The sequence below is a fragment of the Typopeltis vanoorti genome, chromosome 3, assembly GCF_054136105.1.
Source record: "Typopeltis vanoorti isolate ZY-2024b chromosome 3, IOZ_Tvanoo_1.0, whole genome shotgun sequence".
NCBI lineage: Eukaryota > Metazoa > Arthropoda > Arachnida > Uropygi > Thelyphonidae > Typopeltis > Typopeltis vanoorti.
Genome location: NC_143551.1, coordinates 48,377,157 through 48,397,706, shown reverse-complemented (window position 1 = coordinate 48,397,706; position 20,550 = coordinate 48,377,157). Strand labels below are relative to the sequence as shown.

The window sequence follows — 20,550 nt, the reverse complement described above, 5'->3', positions numbered from 1 at the left end:
TTTTCTTACCACACTCGTTACCCTTCTGGCCTGCGCTTTATACCGTTCATGTGCCTGCCGGTCACCTTTCTCCTTAAATTCCCTCCATAGTTGTTTCTTTTTTTGCAGCTCAAGCTTAATGGTGTTATTCATCCATTTAACCCCTACTTGATTTATTATTCGGACTCTAGGTATACAGTCAGCCATTGCTTCATGCAAACACTTCTTAACTGCCTCCCATGCACTATCAACCTCTAGTCCTTGCAGTTGTACATGCCATGGCACTGAACCAATCAAGCTCCTAAGCTTGTCATACTTTCCAGCCCAATAATTCCACATGTACCCAGTCTTAATTGAAAATTCCACACCTTTAGCCACCTCCCAAGTCAAGACCCTATGATCACTCTCACCAATTGGTGGCAATGTGATCATATTTGTTACAGCCAAATCCTCAGATGTAATTACTAGGTCAAGCACTCTCTGACCCCTAGTATTTTCCATTATATGCTGTCGCAGATAGTTATCCCTTAATAACCACATAAAATCCAATTCCTTCCTCCAGTGTGTCCTCTCCTCACTCCAATCAATGCAACCATAGTTGAAATCTCCCATAATAATTACCCTCCTTCCACTCATTTCTTCTGTTTGCTTGTGCATACTGTCACCACCATCTTTTCCATCACCTGGTCTATAGCAGTACTCAATTGTATATTTAGTTCTGCTAGCCACAATCTCACACCAAATGGCCTCAAATGTGCTCTTTTCTCTATCCTGCAATTCAACTTCTATTCTCCTTGGCTGTAGTTCATCAGCTATCATCAACAATACTCCTCCCCCCATTTTATTCTCCCTGTCATTCCTGAACACACTATACCCATCACATTCAATCCCACTAGCTATATCATCTACAGTCAGCCATGATTCACTAATACCAATTAGCATTAGTGTACATGAATTTAAGACCCCCATTAGCCCTAACCCTACCTTGATGCCTTATATTAACTATCCTACTCTGATTTGTTGTCCTTATTCGCTCGGGCATATTATATTCATTCATACATTTAAGTGCCTCCCTAAGGACTGTATATCTACCCTCCCCCCTTAATAAATCTAGTTTCCCTGAATTTGCACATCCACTACATTCAGCAACACTTTCTCAAGTCTCCTTACACCGTAACCATTCAAATGCAAGCCATCCATCTTATATAGATCCTTTCGCCCATCGAACTCACTCCACACATCCACAAATTCCACACCACTCTTCATACATAACCCACGCATAAAGTCATTCGCGATTATGGCCCTCCTTTTAAACATTTCACTGTCATACCGTGGCAAAAGACTAATCATTCTAAATCTCTCACTCTTTTCTTTTGCTACCTCAAACAATTCATTCAGGTCTTCTATCATATCCATTTTATCTCCTTTCAAATCATTCGTACCTGCCACAACAATCATTTCTTTCACCCTTTCCTTTTGCTCTCTAATAGACTCAGTTACATCCTTTATGGTCGCACCAGGTTGGTACGATTTTGTCAAATCCTCTACTAACACACCTCGTACTAACGAGTCTCCATACAGCACTCTATCCTTCATTTTGTTCATGTTCACACTCATACGCCTATTTTTCCTGTCATACTTTTTATTATTGGCTGGTTCATTCAGTCAACTTTTGCTCATATGCTCTAGCTGCTGTTTTGCCCTTTGTATCGCACCATTCAACAACGCGATCTCACTCATTGCATCTATCTCATCTTTTTTATTCTCTGTAAAACCATTAATACTATCATTCACACTTTCTACATTCACACCCTCCCAATTCTCTGGTACAACCTCGCCGTTTCTTGTCATATCCCTATTTTCTTCATTCTGAAGTTTGACAAAAATATCACACTCACGATCCGAAATACACTTCAATTCCTCATTCTCCCTACATTTTCTACACACATTCACTCCTTTATTATCATCTAACCACACTCTGACCGCACTCCGCAAAGCGTACATTTCGCAGATAGTACACTGAATCATCTCCTTTACATTACCGTTCTTGAAAGAAGATGGCGAACCATCATTACTGGCCGCCATTTTCCTTCGTACTGGTGCCATACTAGTAACGTATTTTATCAAATTATAAATTATAAACACCAAAAACACACAAACAGACACACTAACAAAGCAAGGCAAACAAAACTACGCAAATTTTAAAGTAAATTTATCAACGATAACTGAAAATAACGCTTATCTTATCCGGAGTTTTCACGAACACTACACACTACGAATCCCTCTAGCGGTGACTTCCCGACATAGATTATGCTATAAAACACTTTAGTACACTAACTACACTAATAAAACTGCCATAATATACTAAAATTACACAAGTAAATCTAACAAAATATTAATAAATCAACACAAATCACAAATCTTTCAGGAGCTCTCTGACAGCTCGTCCTTCCACCAGCTAGCCACGACACCAGAACCCAAAGTAATAAATATTAATTTGGTCTTAGGATGACTGTCTCCCAAATCTTTGGTAGATTTATACAGCCATACTTGTTAAGGTTTGGAGTATGCTTTAAGGCTTCTGCTGATTCCAGGAACAACCTCTCTGACTTGTACACACGTCTGTGCATTACTTTTGTTTTTTTCCAATTGATCCTGTGTGCTGGGGTATCCAAAGCATGGTCTGCTAGACCTGCCTTGTCATAGCGAAAGTGTCAGATATATTTTTTGTGTTCACTGAGGCGGATGTCCACAGTTCTTCCTGTCTGTCCGTAGTAGACTTGATGGCAAGAACAGGGCACTTCATAGACTCCTGGATGTGATAAAGGAGTGCATTTGCCCTTAGGTGAACAGATGAGAGTTGCTAATTTCACATAAGGTTAGAGCCAATTTTAGCTTTATAAAGAGGAAACTTCCCATCTTTACTTGTTAGTGTGTTTTTCAACATCCAAGTAATCCTTTGATATATTTTGCCAACGTTTGCAATATTCCTCCAATCTAGACCTCATATCCTTACTAATTACATTCTCAGAAAATTTCCACAAGTATCTCCCATGTTCTCTCTCTCTCTTCATCTGTCATGTATTGAAAATTTTTTCTGCTTCTTTCATATAAAATCCCCTCTTAGTAACCCATATTTCTATCATATTCACTCTTTTCTAAAATATTGTGCCACCTACTTCTAGATTCTCTGTACTACTTCTTCATCTCCCCAGAAACTTCTCTGTATAATAGTCTATATATGGTTGTATCCAACCATATAAAGAGGGAAAATAATATCCTTATTTCTAGTTTTGTGTTCTTTAATATCCAAGTGATTTTATGTGTTTGCCTACCATTATTCATAAATTTCCTAGCCTTGTTAACTTTTTGCAGTATCATAGAGAATCATATGTCTATCATATATTCCTGAATTCTGGTTTTAACTAACTTTTTCATTATTATATCAATCATCCCTCCTGATTGATACTGATCAGTCTATAATTTTCTACTCCGTGTCACAGCACTTACCATTGTCATCTTCACTGTATTTTCTTTGGTTCTGGCTCTTTGTAGCCACTGATAACTAAAGACAGCAAGAAAGATCCCAAGAAGCACTATGCAACCAGTTACACCTCCAAGAATAGCACCAAGATGATCCTGTGCTCTAGAATTAAATAAAACATTAATATAAATATATGCATGCATGTAAGTTTTAATGCATTTTAATTGCAAAAATTGTTAATTACTTTTGTGTGTGTGTGTGTGAATAACACCTGTGAAAGAGAGCAAGCCTGATGGCTCTCTTTCATAGGTGTTATTCTCACTCTCACACACACATGGTTAGATAATCAAGAAACCTTATTCCAGAGGCCAAAAATGGACTTTTTTTTTTCCCAAGCCACTTTAAAATAAACAGAGTAGCAATCTCATACCAGACAAGAAATTTATCTCCCACTTAAAGACATTCACAAAACGACTGTGCCCACAGTATGATTCATACCCATAGTCTGTTGGCTGAAAAGCGAGCACGCATGCACGCAAACGCGCACACACACACACACACACACACACACACACACCAGGGATGTATATTCAGGATGTGCTAGGTGTGCAGTGGACAACCACAGAATAGCAATATCACCGATATTATATTTTTGCATTCATTCCTGTTAAAGACTCTCCTGATTGTTTCCTGGCTTCATGTAATTCTTAAAATTAAAGACAATATACTAATGCCTCATGAAGAGTACACTTTTCAAAGCATAAACATTGTCTCACATTTGTGTTAATAGCCTGGGTGTGCAGTCACAAATACGGACACCTTTGAGCCCTTTGAATAGACATATAGATGCCACAGCAGATCAAATTCTTAGCATTCCAGTAGTTGTAAACCATCTAGAAGTTGAGGCTGTGCACTGAGACAATACCACTCAAAAATCAGTAGCTGTGATTGATTATTGTGTCAATCAATCCAACTGAACATTTCATCTGTCATGCGTTGCTGTTTTTGTTTTCTGAGTTTCATCTGTTTTGCATGCATGAAGCAAACTGATGTTTTAGGACACCAATATAGAGAAGTTTTTAATATATAATTTTCTATAAATAATTTATAACTTTTTTGCCCATCTTTACAATGGGAAACAGCATTGACAATCTACTCAATGTCCTGTTTCCGGCTACAGCTTCTGTGGATTGTATGATTATAGTTGAAGGAGGTAAGCCTCGTCCTCCTCTTCCAAATTACATCTTTGAGTAATTAAAATATGCCAACCAAATATAGCATGTCACCAAAACTCAGTTCAGTCTGATCTCTCACAAGAAAGAGCTCGCATCCCTTCCTCTACTTTTAATAATACTGAGATATCCAAACATGATCAGATTTCCATTCTTGAACTGACCTACACTTCCAATCTTTCCTGGCACACACATATTTCAACTATAGCTTCTGCAGCAGTCAAAACACTTGGTGTACTTTTTTGCACAAGACACTACTTCATCCCTTCCTCTACTTTTAATAATACTGAGATATCCAAACATGATCAGATTTCCATTCTTGAACTGACCTACACTTCCAATCTTTCCTGGCACAAACATATTTCAACTATAGCTTCTGCAGCAGTCAAAACACTTGGTGTACTTTTTCGCACAAGACACTACTTCATACCTTCACAGCTGCTAACTCTATACAAAGTGCAAATCCACCCAGCCATGAAATATTGCTTTCATATTTGGGGTGGAGCACCAAAATACTCTCGAAGATTGCCAATTCTATCCAGAAAAGGACAATCCAGCTACTTAATGATCCCTCTCTCACATATTCACTTCAATCTCTTTCTCTCTCTCTCTCACACACACACACACACACACACACACAGACGTTCAGTTTCTGCCTCGTGCCTCTTCTACAGATACTTTCAAGTGGTCAGTAGTGGCCAATTCAGTGCTCTGCTGAATTGGCCACTATTATTCCTCCATTCTCCTCTAAAATCTTTAAAACAAGAGCCACTGCTACCCAACACCCTTTTACAGTCCATCTTGAAACTCACCAAACCAACTTTACTGCCTCCTTCTTCATCCCATCTACTTCTATCCATTTGAACAGTCTTCCATAGTCTGCCTTCCCCAAAAATTAAAACCCTCAGCTATTCAAGCAAAATGTGACACAGATTCCTCTTGCTCACACATGGTACCAATGTGCTATAGGTCTTGTAGCCTGCATAGGTGGATCAGAAATAAGGGAAATAATATATTAATCTTTATCACCACCATAAATTAAAGATGCCAAGAAATTATATTCTTGGTTTAATCCTTTATCCAAATGTAAGCAAATAAAGTTGCATGTGAAGTATCTTCATGGCAGGGCTACTTGTATACAGAAGCTAATGAATTCACATGCCCTAGTATACTATAATGCAAAGCATACATCCTTTCAGGTGTGTGTAATGCATATGGGAACTGTCACTACCCAAACCAGTTTCAACCTTTATTGGGGTATGTTTAAGTGCAGGGATACCGCTTCAAAAATCCTGAGTGATCTACAAGTCAGCTCTAAATCTCACTGAGTGATCTACAAGTCAGCTCTAAATCTCACTGAGTGACACTAAAAGATTGCTAAACTCCACAACAGGAAACTGAGCAGTGGTTCCATCCAGAACCGGCGCTAGGGTCTTTGCCGCCCACATGCAATGTCTATCTAAGCACCCCTGTAACAATCCAGCGTGTGTGGTTCTTTTACGATAATAAAAATTTAAATTATTTGAAATTTCTTAAATAAATTTTGACAGAACAGCCACACGTTGGTTCGCTAAATGTAACGAACCAGGGGCTTTGACTAGGCAAGATAATTGTTAAAAATCCGAATATTCAAAAAATTCTCAAAAGTTAAAGCAAATTTTGATAAAGTCACTTCACTTTAATCGTTGAATATAATGATACAGGAATTATAGCCTTCTCACTGACCCGAATCGCTGACAAAATTAAAATGAATTTTAATTAAAGTTAAAATTTATTTGAACTAAAGTTTAAAAAATACTTGCATTTTACAAGTTACTAAATTCTTAGTAACTTATAAAAATTATTAAAAATTTTTTACAACTGGAACTATCTTTTAGGAAAATAAAAGAAATTCAAGATAGATGAGAAAATAAGAAAAGAATTCAGAAATAATTAGAACATTTAATATAAGTATTCAAAAATAACATCTTTACAGAATAACAGAAAGTAAATTAAATTACATAAACATACTTGAAATTTTTTTTTTATTAAAATTTTAGGGTTTTTGATTTCATATTCACAAAATTAGAAATAATGGTCTCAACATTTAATTCTGCACATATATCATTTTCAATAGCTATTAACACCAAACTAACAGGCCTTTTTTTTGTGACATACTTGTTCTTAAGTAGGTTTTAATCAATTTCAACTTGGAAAAGGAACGTTCACCGCTAACAGGTAAGATAATAGTATTCTTAAAGCAATTGAAAAGTTAGGGAAAGATAAATTATTGGACACAATAAAATTAAGAATATCAAAAGGATTTTGAATATTTAAATTATCCTTCTGAAAAATATCCCAGAAAGCACATAACTCTTCATATAGTTCTATTGCATTTACGCCTTTATTGCCGCCGTCCTTCAAGAGAATCTCTACATTATCACAATTTTTTTGTAAATCTTTATTAATTTGTAGTAATCTATACAAGAAATTGAAATTATCATAATATGTTTTTAGTTATTCAAAACGTGCTATTAACAAACACATTGCAACGTCCAGAAGTGTATAAAACACATTCACTCTAAATTTATCTTCTGGCGATTGTGGCGTTTTGTCATGATGCTCGTAGTCCAATTGTCGTTGTCTTCTTTTTTCGTCGAACTTCCGTACCAGTTTTAAATTCTTGTTCTCCATCCACCTCTTCACTCACTTCTTTTGCCATTTTTAGAACTTCTTTAAAATTTATATCTGATCGATACTCTTGTAAGAATATTTTTATGTTTTCGACAGATTCTAAAGCAAGTGTAATGTTCATATTTTGGTCTTGAAGCATTTTACTCACAGGGTTCATTCTGTTAAGTAAATCATGCCAAGTTATAAGAGAGCAAATAAATCTGTAGTCCTTTATTTTAGCACATAATGTTTGTGCTTCATGCTGCTTCTTTATTAAAATTTTCATTATTTAAAATTTCAAAAAGTGCATCGTAAATTTCTCCTAACTGATATCGTAGAGGGTGGATTGCATTAATTTTACTTTACCATCGTGTTTCTGATGGCTGTTTCAATGTTATTTTTTTATGAATTTTAAAAGGATTGCCCAACGTTTGTAAGAGAATGAAAAGAAATTGTATATTTCTTGAATAATTGCAAAGAAACTAATTGTATCTGCATTCGCTTTGGCTGCATCGTTAATGATTAAATTTAGAGTATGAGCAGAACATGGCACGTAAAAAGCTCAAGGATTTTTGTTCAAAAGTAAATTTTGGAGCCCATATTTTTTCCCTTTCATATTTGCCCCATTGTCATACCCTTGACCTCACATGTCTTCAATGGGAATGCTCCATTTTTCCAGTTGTTCCATTATTGTTGCACATAAACCACGTCCTGTGGAATCTGATATATCTGCAAAACCTAAAACGTTTTCCCTGATCTTGACAATTCCATTGTCACAGGAAACAAAGCGAATAATAATGGTCATTTGTTCTGTTTTACTTGCATCAGGTGTGCAGCTAAAATTATGGAATAATATTTAGATTTTCGAATTGATAATAAAATTGTATCCCTGATTGCGTTACTTAAAGTTTCCAATATTTCATTTTAACTGTCTTCACTCAAATAATGTACTCTATTGTTTTGTTGCAGGGCCCTTTCAACATGATTTTCCATAATGGGATCAAACTTTGCAAACAGTTTGACTAATTTTAAAAAATTGCCGTTATTCCTTTCATATAATTTATCAGATGATCCACGAAAAACTAAATTTTGACTACCAAGGAATTTTATAATTTCAATCAAGCGTTCTAAAACACTCATCCAATTTTTCTTTTCCATTTCATACATGCTTTGAGTCTGGCAATCAATAGTAGTTTTGTTTTTTAAATTTTTATCAAGTTCCTTCCATTTTAAGAAATTTTTCATGTGAGTTAAACTAGTCTCATGTCTATGCAAAGTTGTACTTACATTTCTCCAATCGTTATAACCTTCTACAAGACGACTTGATACAGTAGGTGCGAAAGGTTTACAACAAAAGGAAAAAACAGAATTTATAGTTTTGGAATAAATGAGCCATGTTCTTGGCATGAGCTCACCATTTTCCATTTTTCTATTATAATACGTGTCGTCAAATTTAGATACGACAATATGTATTTTTTTCTTTTGAATAGGCCCCATTTCAATTAAAACAACTTGTAATTTTTCATCAATATTTCCCCGTTCACCTGGATCTTCTAAATTTACAGAAACTAACAATGTGTTAGTTTCGTGGTCAACTACAACTAAATCTTCTCCTAACTGTTTTTCACTTAAATCATGCATCTTGTTATCTTGTTCAATAGTTGCAATAGTACTTTCATACAAACTGGCTGATGTACACAGTTCTTCAACTTTGATTTCTGATGCATTGAGTTGGTTACAATCTGCATCAGAATATTTTAATATTTTAACAAATTTATTAAGAGCCCCAGTTTGTTTCTTAATATCTGCTTCTTTCGCAGCATGACGCTTACGATTTTGTGCACCGGATAACTTTTTTTTAATTTTTGATTTCATTTCTATTTTATACCCACAAGAAATTATTACACAACACGACATAGAGACGAAAGAATAGCCTACTGAGATGCATACCATATGACTGGTTAACTAGCATCAAATGTTTTTTATGAAAATTCGTTTCTGTGCATAAAATCCGTTCACCGTTTCACTTTAGATAGACTGCAGTAGACACAACATTTTGCAGGCAAGCATTTAGCCTGCTCTCAAAGAGACGGTAATATACAATTTTTTTAAATTTTTATTCGGTGTATCCAGCCTTAATTATTTTAATATTGATCATTCTAAGAATTTTTTGTTTTTATGATAAAAATGTTGTTACTTAAAAATGAACTTATGAACCGTGCCCCGGCGGCGGCACCCCCTTCGTAGTGGCACCCACATGCCCGCATCCGCCGGCTCTGGTTTCATCCAATAGCAGGCAAAAACTCTACCACCTCTCTACTCCCCAGGAGGTATCATTATTAAGGTTATCATTAGTGAAGAGAAAATGGTGAGAGATCAGGGGAAAACCAGGGAAGAGAACCTGGAGGCTGTATGGGGAGGGTATGAGTAGGAGAGTGAGAGGCAAGTCTTTTGCATGCAGAGTTGTGAATGATTGGAATGCCTTGCCTGAGAGAGTGGTGTCTGCAGAGAGTTTGAGTGTGTTTAAGGCATGATATGATGAGCTGTGTGTATGACAAAGGGACTGACCTCCTAGATGAGTCTTTGACTCCATAGGGTCTTAGGGTAATGATAGTGATGATAATAGGTAAGCAAACCCATTATATAAGTAAAGGTAATTCTTAAAAACTCAGGCAATCCTCCAGATCATCCTAATCTCAGCAAGTGACCTGAAGGATCATTTAACTCATAACTCAGCAGAGGTTCCACTCAGCAACAGTGAGATTTAGACAGTGGTCTCATTATCCATCTAATATTCTCTTTTGAGGTTCTACCTGGCCTTATCTTTTCAGTTGGTCTATATTTTATTATTTATTTAGGATATCGGGTATTGGCCATTCAGTTTCCATGTTCTATCCAATTTTGTTTATAATTGTTTAGTTTTACTTTTATTTATTTTATTTTTAGTTCTTTTAAAATATCTTCGTTCCTCTTATGGTCTAATAATGTGTATATTGCAAAATTCTTTTCATGGATTTCATTTCATTTGTTTTTATTCTTTGCTTATCTCGTTTATTTATTGCTCAAATTTCACTGCTATATAATAATGTGGGCACTGCTCAAGTATTGTATATTTTCAAGCATGTTTTTTTTTTTTTTTTTTTTTTTTTTTTAGCACAATATTTGGATTAAGTGTTCTATTCATCAGGCCTATAATTAATCTGTAAAAATTTTGAAGTTTTTAATTTTTTCTTTTTCTCCTTCATATGATATTTCACATCCAAGATAAATGAAAGTATTTATCTGTTCTATTATTTTATTAGAGCCTCCGTAGTTCAATTCACGTCCATGACGTGAGGAACCTTTATCTGGTCTCTTTTGACTAAAGGAGAGTTAGCCAGTTCTCATATACGGAGGTAGAGGGTTTTTTTCACCCAAAAATTCGGATTTTTCATCCTTTAGAAGGCAAACCAGCCCCACGAACATGTATCTACAGACATAGGACACTCCTGGAATAAGGATTGACTGACCTATTCCATGGGATTTTCAGTTTCAAATGAATGCACGGTGAAATGCGACTAAAGGAGAGTTAGCCAGTTCTCATATACGGAGGTAGAGGGTTTTTTTCACCCAAAAATTCGGATTTTTCATCCTTTAGAAGGCAAACCAGCTCCACGAACATGTATCTACAGACATAGGACACTCCTGGAATAAGGATTGACTGACCTATTCCATGGGATTTTCAGTTTCAAATGAATGCACGGTGAAATGCGGGTCTACTCATGAGCGTAAATCAGGAGATTATTTTATTATTAATGACTATTTCACTTTTAATTGGAATTTGTTCACAAAATGCCATTGTTTTAGTTTTATGTATGGATATTTTCATTCCACACTGCTCTACTACAATGTTTAAATTATATATTGCTCTTTGTAAATTGTCTTGCCTTATCTGATATTATTACCTGATCATCTGCAAATAATAGTGTATTTATTTTGTTATTCTGGGAAATTTCTATACCTGAATTGTATTAACATTTCATTAATATAAATATTGAAAAGTGTTGGAGACAGAGGGTATCCCTGTCTTACTCCTTGGTTTATAGATTGTGTTTCAGACATTTTTTTAATTTATTTTTCTTTTTCTTTCATTATCTTTGTATATGTTCAATATTGCATGTACAAAAATATTAGGTATATTTATTCTTTGTAATATATCAAAGTATATATCTTTTTACTTTGTCAAATGCTTATTCATAATCTATAAACAATGATGAGTTTCTAAATTACATTCTCTTCTTTTTTTCTATAAGTAGTTTTAAACAAAAAGCTGCATCCATTATAGAGCATTCTTTTCTAAATCCATTTTGACATTCTAATAATATTTTTTCACTGTATATTTTCAATTTTCATTAAGTAGTCTACTATATATTTTGTAGCATGTATTCAATAAACTAATACCTCTATAATTAGAAGGTTTTGTTTTATCCCCCTTTTTAAATATAGGTATTACTATACAGTGGTACACCCAGGGGGGGGGGAGAGAAGGGCCCTTCCCCCAAAGAAAAAGGGAAAAAAAACACTAGAAAATTTTCCAAAAATATTTTCCTAATTAAAATTCATTTTTTTTATTTATGTTGTGTCTTGTTTTCTATTTCTATACTATTTATGAATTAGTGATCATTGCAGATGCTCGGTCCATAGGCCTTATGTGATGCGTAGTGTGTATTCCCAAATCATCTACTCAACTCGCCCCCCCCCCCCAGATTAAATAATGAGTGTGCTACTGTTACTATACTTGTATTCCATTCTGTTGGTATTTGTCCATTTCTATATATTTTATTTAAAAATTTTAATAATCTCTGATGAAATTTTTTTCCTGCAAATTTATACAGTTTAGAGTTTATCCCATCTTCTCCTGCTGATTTAGCATTTTTTATTTTACTTAGGTTGTCCTTTAATTATTTCATTGTTATCATATCATTTAAAGCATTTTGTAAGTTTTTGATGTAATTTTTTTTTTTATCAGTATTATCTGTCCAAGGATCTGTAAAGTAATCCAAGAATTCTTTTAAATCTATTTTGCAATTTATAATTGCAGTTTCTGCTATATCTGCATTCATGTGTTTTAGTATTTCATATGCCTTGGGTCTTATTTTGTATATGTCATTTTGTAGACATGATACAAATTTTTCCCAACTTTCTCTGTGTCTCTTTCTGGTTTTTCTTTTGGCTATTGCTCATCTTTTTTTATAGTCAATTTCATCTTCTTGTTTTTTGCTATACACTTAACCATCTTTTAAAGGGTAACTTTTTATTTTCAATAAATAAATAATAAATAAAAAATTCATTGTCCCACATATATGGGACAATGAATTTTTTATTTTTATGATATTTTTTGTGTGTTCCTGGACTTTCATATGCTGCTGATGTAATCATTTATTTTATATTATTCCATTCTTTCTTGATGTCTTCATTTTCTTGTAGTTTTTCTAAGTAGTTATTAATCCTCTGTTGGTATAAATTTCTTATACTTGAATTGCTTAGTAGTCTTACTTTGTAATTAGATTTTGTTTCTCTAGTCTGTTTATTTTTCTGTATTTTTTGTAACCAATTTGGCCGGCCTGGTTGGCCAGTGGGGGTGTAGTACATCCACTCTCCAGCCAAAAGGCTGTGGGTTCGAATCCTGCCGTGGGCATGGATGTTTGTGATTGTCTGTGAAAAAACTGGTCGTGGTGGTGGTGAGCAGTAGATGCCTTTGGTGTAGATGATGATGGCAGCTGCTGCAGTTTGCTGTAGTTGGTGGAGACGGAGTGTTATAGAGCAGGTGATTTCCCTCGATGAGTCTTTGGACTCCTTGGAGATGTCACATAATAATAATAATAACAATCATTTGGTAGAAACCTTAATTTTGCCTGCACTAAATAGTGATCTATGTCTATTTCTAGCTCTCTTCTGACTTTAACATTTAGGAAGAGGTTTGCTGCTTTTTCATTTGCTATAAAGTAATCTATTATTGATTTTTGTCCTCTTGCACACCATGTATGTTTATGTATATTTTTATGTTTGTAGAATGTATTCATTATGTTCTGGCATTAAGATCTCTGGTTATAATTATATTGTCTGTTTTATTTAATTTTTCATATATCCCTTGTAACTGTTTGTAAAAGTCATCATTTTCTTTTTTTTTCCTTCTTCAGGAGCATACACTCCAACAACTGTTAAATTGGCTTTATTTAGTTTTAATTGCACTTCTAATATTCTTTCATTCCAGTATGTATAATGAGTTATTTTTGCTTTAATTGATTTATGGATCCAAATCATTACACCAGCTTTTGCATGTATTTGTTTGTCCACTTTACTATATATGATATGATAATTAGTTGTTTCTTTAGTTCCTTTAAGTTTCTTTTTTGTTTCTGTAAGAACTGCAATTGTTATATTTTCTTCATTTAAAATTTTATCTAATTCTTCTTCTTTACATGCTATGCTTCTAATGTTCCATGTAGCATATTTCCCCACATTTTTCTTTTTCCAAAGTTTCTTAACTTTTTCCAGTTTGTGGTCTTTCCCATGTTTTCTGTCCACTTATTTTATATACAATGGGTCTTATTTTGTATGTCATTTTCTAGATATAATACAAATTTTTCCCAGCTTTTTCTGTGTCTCTTTCTGGATTTCTTTGAGACTTGAAAGTAACATATATTTCCTTATGTCAAGTTACTAGCATGACAATAGATATCCTAGTGGTGGCTCTGTCACCTTAAGGCTTGCTTTTTTTTTCAAAAAAAAAAAAAGAAGATGGTGGAAACTACAGTTTGGGAGGAAAGAGTTACCCCCCCCCCTTGCCTGTAACTTGCTCTAATAGCACGGGGGGGGGGGGTAAGAGAGAGTAGAGGAAAGAAAGTTGAAGACCAGTATACAGATATGATATACCAAGTGTATATTGTAGAAAGCGATCCCCCTAATCTCAGCAAGTGATCTGAAGGATCATTTAACTCATAACTTAGCATTGGTTCCACTCAGTGAGGATTTCATCAAGAATATAATTTCTTGCATCTTAATCTAACTTATAGTATAACCAAGTGAAAAAACTTTCAATATCTTTATCATAACTTACTCCATCCCCCTTAGATTCAACTACTACCATGGCAACTACATCCCAGGCCATTCCTGTTACAAACACATTCATTGCTACTTCCAACATCTTATGCCCTTCTCTCCCTCATTTCCCTGCCTTTCTTGCATTCCTATTCTGTCGTTTACATCTTTTATACTACTCCTCTTTCCATTCACAAGCACTTTAGTCTCACCTGTTCAACTCTCCTGATCTTTCACATAACCTCTTACTTCCTCTGATCTCTTGTTCATATCATTCATTACAATAGAAATAAAGGAATCTGAGTCATTAGACAGTGCAGCTGATTTAAAGAAAAGCTAACTATTGTTGGAGAAATAAACAGCAGAGTAGGAAATTAATCTCAAACAGAAACATGCTTTTGGAAAATTTGGATAAATGAATATGGTAAGTACTTACTGGAATTCTGTTCATGAAATATATCAGTTGTTACTACTTGTTAATGACATTATGTTCTAACACAGTACATTATTATTGTTATTATATTATTCCAAACTCCCATAGAGTCAAAGACTCATTGCAAAGGTCCCTTTGTAATACATGCAGCTCATCATACCATGCTGTAAATACATTCAAATTCTCTACAGACACCACACTCTCAGATAATGCATTCCAATCATTCACAACTCCCAATGCAAAAAAAAAAAAAAATGCTTCTCACTCCCTTGTTTATACCCTCCTTATACAGCTTCTAGGGATGACCACTTGTTCTCTCCCCATCTCCCACCATTTTATGAAAAACCTCTTCAATGTTAATCCTATAAGAACCTCCTTACAAACTTGTATGTCTCTACCATATCACTCCTCTTCCTCCTATCCATTAGATTGTAAATGGCATCTTCTCAACCTTTCTTCATACCCAACATTCCAGAGACTAGAAACCACCTTACTCAATCACTTCTGGACTCTTTCCAATATATCTTCATCCTTTTGAAAACCATGTTGACCAGATCTGTGCACAGTAGTCTAAGTTTGGCCTAATCAAGGCCAATGCAACTAGAATCTCTTTACTTCTACAGTCAGTATCCTCTACATCATTGCTAGAATTTGTGTGTTGTCCTAACAATTTTAGTGATGTGTCCTCAAATTTTAGATCATTATCTGCCATCATCCAAAGGGATGATAGCAGATAGGAGATATGATAGAGATCTACAGTTGGTAAGGGGTTGTTATAGGATCAATGTTGGAGAAGTTTTACAGAGAATAGTGGGAGATCAGGGAAGAACCAGAGGTCAACCCTGGAAACTGTATAAAGAGGGTGTGAGTAGGGGAGTGAGAGGCAGTTTTTTCTCGTGCAGAGTTGTGAATGATTGAAATGACTTGCCTGAGAATGTGGTGTCTGCAAACAGTTTGAATGTGTTTAAAACACGGTATGATAAGCTGTGTATGTGATAAAAGGACCTCCCAGATGAGTCTTTGACTCCACAAGGTCTTGGGGTGGTAATAATAATAATAATATCATCACCAAGGGTAAACTCTACATCCCATCTTTGCATTTCAAATTTTGAAGCCTTACATTTTGCAATATTGAACTATCATCCCTACTCCTGAAACCCATCCACTCTGTCTATTCAAGTCTTCTTTGAAGATCACAACATCTGCTCTACTCCTCATTGTTCTTCCTAACTTTGCATCATCTGTAAATAACTGAATATCCCCATTAGAATATAACCCAGTATCATTAATATACAAGTTAAACAGCAATGGTCTTAAACAGACCATTCAGGCACACCGCTAGTAACATTCCTCTTCCGGGATATTGCTCTCTCATAAACTTGGTAATATCTATCAGATAGCCAATCTCCAACCCAATGCACTAATCTAATATCTGCACTGAGGTTGGCTATCAAATTATCATGTGTGGTAATTTATTAAAAACCTTTGAAGAACCTAAGAATACTACTGTATATCCATCTCCTTTCTCCAATGAAGCCGTCATTGTGATAAGTAAGTGGATTTCTAAAACATGACCTCTCTTTAGCAACTCTGTGATGTTCAACAAAGATAACCAAATTCAGGTTCTTGCTAACCTGTCCAATGCTTTAACCACAACACTTGACAAACAGATGGGCCTATAAAATTGATGCTCGAGTTTTGTCCACTCCCATGAAATCTTGCCTTCATCACTCTCTAAAATCAATGTCATCCTACCATAATCATTATTCTTTTGCTGGCTATATACTGAACAAATTCCCTAGGGTTTTATTTGGCTTCATTAGCTAACAGTTGCTGATACTGCACTTTTGCTACCCTTACCAACCTAGTCACCCTCCTTGCTTGTTCTTTGTACTCATGGAATTGATTATGACCATTCATCTTATGATGCCTCCATAATGTCTTCTTTCTCTGTATTGTTGCATGCTTAATTTCTTCATTCATTCATTTCACACCTACCTTATTTAACCTCTCTGCCCTTAGAATATATTTAGACATTGCTTCTACTAGATAGTTCTTGAATAGCACCAAGAAGCACTCATTTTTCTGTCCTGCTCATCGTTCCATGCCACATCTGTGAGCTTCTCATAATCAGTAACCGCATACACCCTTTCTTCACAGAAGAAAGGGTGTATGTGGTTGCTGATTCAGGGACTCAGGGTGGACAGGTGGACAGTCAATGATCAAAGAGGAAGTAAAAGTGTGAGTAGACAAAACAGGAATGAGATGGCCTGGCATCTAAGGCCATCTCATTCCTGTTTTGTCTACTCTTCCTGCCAGTAGCAGTCTCTTCAAATGACTCACACCCAAACCATTTGAATGCAGTCAGTCATTCTTATACAGCTCAATTCTTCCTTCAAACTCATTCCACACATTAATTGCATTCCTTTCTTTTAATTTCAGCTAACATATTATTCATAAAATGCTTGCTCTCTGCCTCATCTCATAACTGTCATACCTGGGCAACATGCTGATTATCTTTCCTATCATGCTATTATCTTTTATCCTTCTCAACAACCTCCTGATATCCAGTCTTACATTCTCCTTGTTCCCAATCAAGTCATTTGTTCCCATTACCAACTCTTTTGCTTGCTTACTCATATCCAATCACTCAGTCACTCTATTCAGTTGACCTCCCAGAAAACAAATCTTGTGTATCTTCTCATTCACCACACCTTTATTAATTAAATCCCCAATCAAAACATCATTCATTTCTATCTTCTTCACTCTTCCATGCATATCTACAATTCTCTTCATTTCAATCTGCACCTACTTCATCTCTTGCCTCATCCTCACCAACTCATCATTTAAATCTTGCATCATTTTTTTGCTATCATTCACTCTTGCTATCTTATCATCAGTCACACAAGCTTGTCTGCAGTCAGCCCAGCTCACCATCTTATCATGAATTGTACTCTATTTTTTAACATCCTTATTACGCACTTTATCATCAACTGCACTCTTTTCTTCACTATCAGTTTCATGCACTTTCTTACAATTTGCACAATCTTCCTCCAAAACAACCATTTCAGTTATGATACCATTTTTCCTGCTCTGATTTAAACATGCCTCATGGTCCATCAGAATATCGCACTTCCTGCATACCCATACTCACTATATATTCTGTTGTGAATATATAGCTGAATATGTTGGAAAACCTCATAGATAAATATTTTGTGAAATTTCAAAAGAAAGGGTATCAACATATATCTTAATTTTCCATAGAACTGTTTATACAACAGCTATTATGTTTTCATCTTTTACTTCCATCTGGACACCTTCTCACTCTCATAGAAACTTCAGTACTCGTCAAAGGAACTGATTTTGCTATAGTGCTTAAAAAAAATTTCATACCTATAAGAGATAAAACATTTTCATGTTCAAAATAAAAAGCACACATGAAGTACAAAGTGCTTATATGAACATTTTCAAATGCAAGTGAAAGTGTCCATCAGTAAATACTGAGTATTTCAAGGACTGTGCATAACACACCATCTATTGACAAAGACATTTATAGTACAGTAAGATTAGCATATTGCATGTGAATATCTACACAGTGATCTGGAACCAACACTTATAGATTTAAGATAGCAAAAGAAGATTTCTGAGCATTGTTTTTCCTTTTGAGATTATGAAAAAATCTCAAATCATTAGAGGTGAATATTCTCATTGTATTAAATTTATAAGACTATTAACTTCATTTATTGTATTACATTTACAAGATTTTTAACTTCATTTATTGTATTAAATTTACATGATTATTAATTTCATTTAATAGTTTGATGGGAAAGGTATATGAAAAAGGCATATTAAAACAGAATTATAATAATTCATACGTTTGGAGTGAAATGCTATTAGGATCATCCTGGCTACAATACGGATCTTCCATGTTGTCATCAAACACTTTGAAAGGTCTCTCTGGAGGACAGGAAGCTGTGCAATTAAACTGAATAAATAGAAAAGTAATAAAATTAATTTCATTTATAACTACTGGCCCCAAATATCTTACATCACTTCTAAAATTAACATTTCAGAAAGATCAACATTTATGAAATACTGATTTGTAATTTAATTCCCTAAATTTGGCATTATTATGCCAAATATATCATTTCACTCTTTTTCCTTCAGAATTTATACAATTTTCTGTTATTAGAAACATGTATTTGTGAGAATAAAGAATAATAATTTATTTTTGTGATATAGTGATTTATTAGGGCAAATAGTCAACATATCTGGACACCTTCTCATTCTCATAGAAACTTCAGTACTCATCAAAGGAACTGATTTTACTACAGTGCTTAAAAAAAGTTCATATCTATGTTTCCTGCATGATGGTGAGAGAACTTTCCAACCCTCTCAAGTGATGATGCTAATAAACTCTGACTGATAGTTTCTTCATCACTATTCAGAGCAAATTCCCCCCCCCCTCCCAACTTGTCTCTAACTGAAATCAGGGTCCTAAAATCCTTAAGATGAAAGAACCAGCTCACTATTACAAAAGAAGACAAAGGAAAAGCAGAGTAGTAGATATGGACAGTGTGGAGTACAACAGAAAATTTTCCCTTCTATCACAAGGTCAAACCACTTACAAGCACTTACTCAGAATCCTACAATATCCAAATCAATAAAATGAATTCTCTGCTCAACCAAGTAATCAGTTGAGACAAAGACAATATAAAAAAAAAAAATTGAAGATCATTTTAGTGGAAGAAAACCCCTGTTTCTATGGCTTTGTTACCAAAAATCCACAAAAGAATCCCCACTAGATTCATATTTGATGTTCCCACTTATCACCTGGCCAAATTCCAAGCTCATTGTTTAAGTGCTTATGCAGATAATGCAGGAACTGCATTGAAAAATTCATAAGAATTCCTGAAAATGAAAAGAACAAAAAAAAAAAAAAATCCCTACATCCTGTAGACATCACAATCAGTTTCAAAATATACATTACATTACATTACATTACCCAGGCGCTATCAGCTCTGGGGGGACTTTTGGCCTCGAGCACCACATGTCACTACTGGGCATGGTCCTCTGCGACTGTCCACCATGTTCTGGTCTCCAGCCCGACAGCCTGTAGATCTTCCTTCTCCTGATCCGCCCATCTCCTTCTCCCTGGCAGCCTCCCTGATCAGGTTCAGGCCTCCCACACTTGTCTCACAGTCCTTTCGGGGCCCATACATACAGATGCCCCAGCTACTGAAGATGCCAGGCTCGCAGCTCCATCAAGACGTCTGCTGAGTTGTATAAAGCGTGTATGGAAGCATTGGACTGCCTCCTCCAGACTCCGTCTGCCATGACCACTCCATAGATACGTCATAGCATCTTATTCTCGAATATCCTCAGGTGATTGGCTTGTCTCGCCGTGAAAGTCCATGCATCAGCACAGTAGAAGAGAACAGGCCTTATCAAAGTCTTGTATAGTCCCACCTTTGTAGTCCAAGATAGCAAGTGCGAGGCAAAAAAGGGACGCACTTGATAATAGGCCACATTCACAGCATTTATCTGACTGGACATCAGCCTCAACTTTGTTGTTTTCAGTCACGAAAGAACCCAAGTACCTAAATACCTTCACCCTCTCAAACTGTGCAGCTCCCTCTGGATCTTGAGCAGCATGGTGACTCATAAAAAAGGTATTTTGTCTTCTTGGC

The 20,550-nt window shown here is 35.3% G+C and overlaps 1 protein-coding gene across 3 annotated transcripts in view; it reads right to left on the bottom strand.

Annotated features, from left to right (window-relative positions):
* Positions 1 to 20,550, bottom strand: part of LOC150108109 (epidermal growth factor receptor-like) — a 495,579-nt gene that overhangs the window by 93,770 nt on the left and 381,259 nt on the right. For all 3 annotated transcript variants that reach the window (XM_090415594.1, XM_090415593.1, XM_090415595.1), the window contains 2 exons: positions 18,736 to 18,845; positions 3,490 to 3,625 (listed from right to left, as the gene is read on the bottom strand). In XM_090415594.1, the coding sequence (XP_090271720.1) occupies positions 3,490 to 3,625; positions 18,736 to 18,845 (246 nt within the window). The remainder of the gene's footprint in view (positions 1 to 3,489; positions 3,626 to 18,735; positions 18,846 to 20,550) is intronic.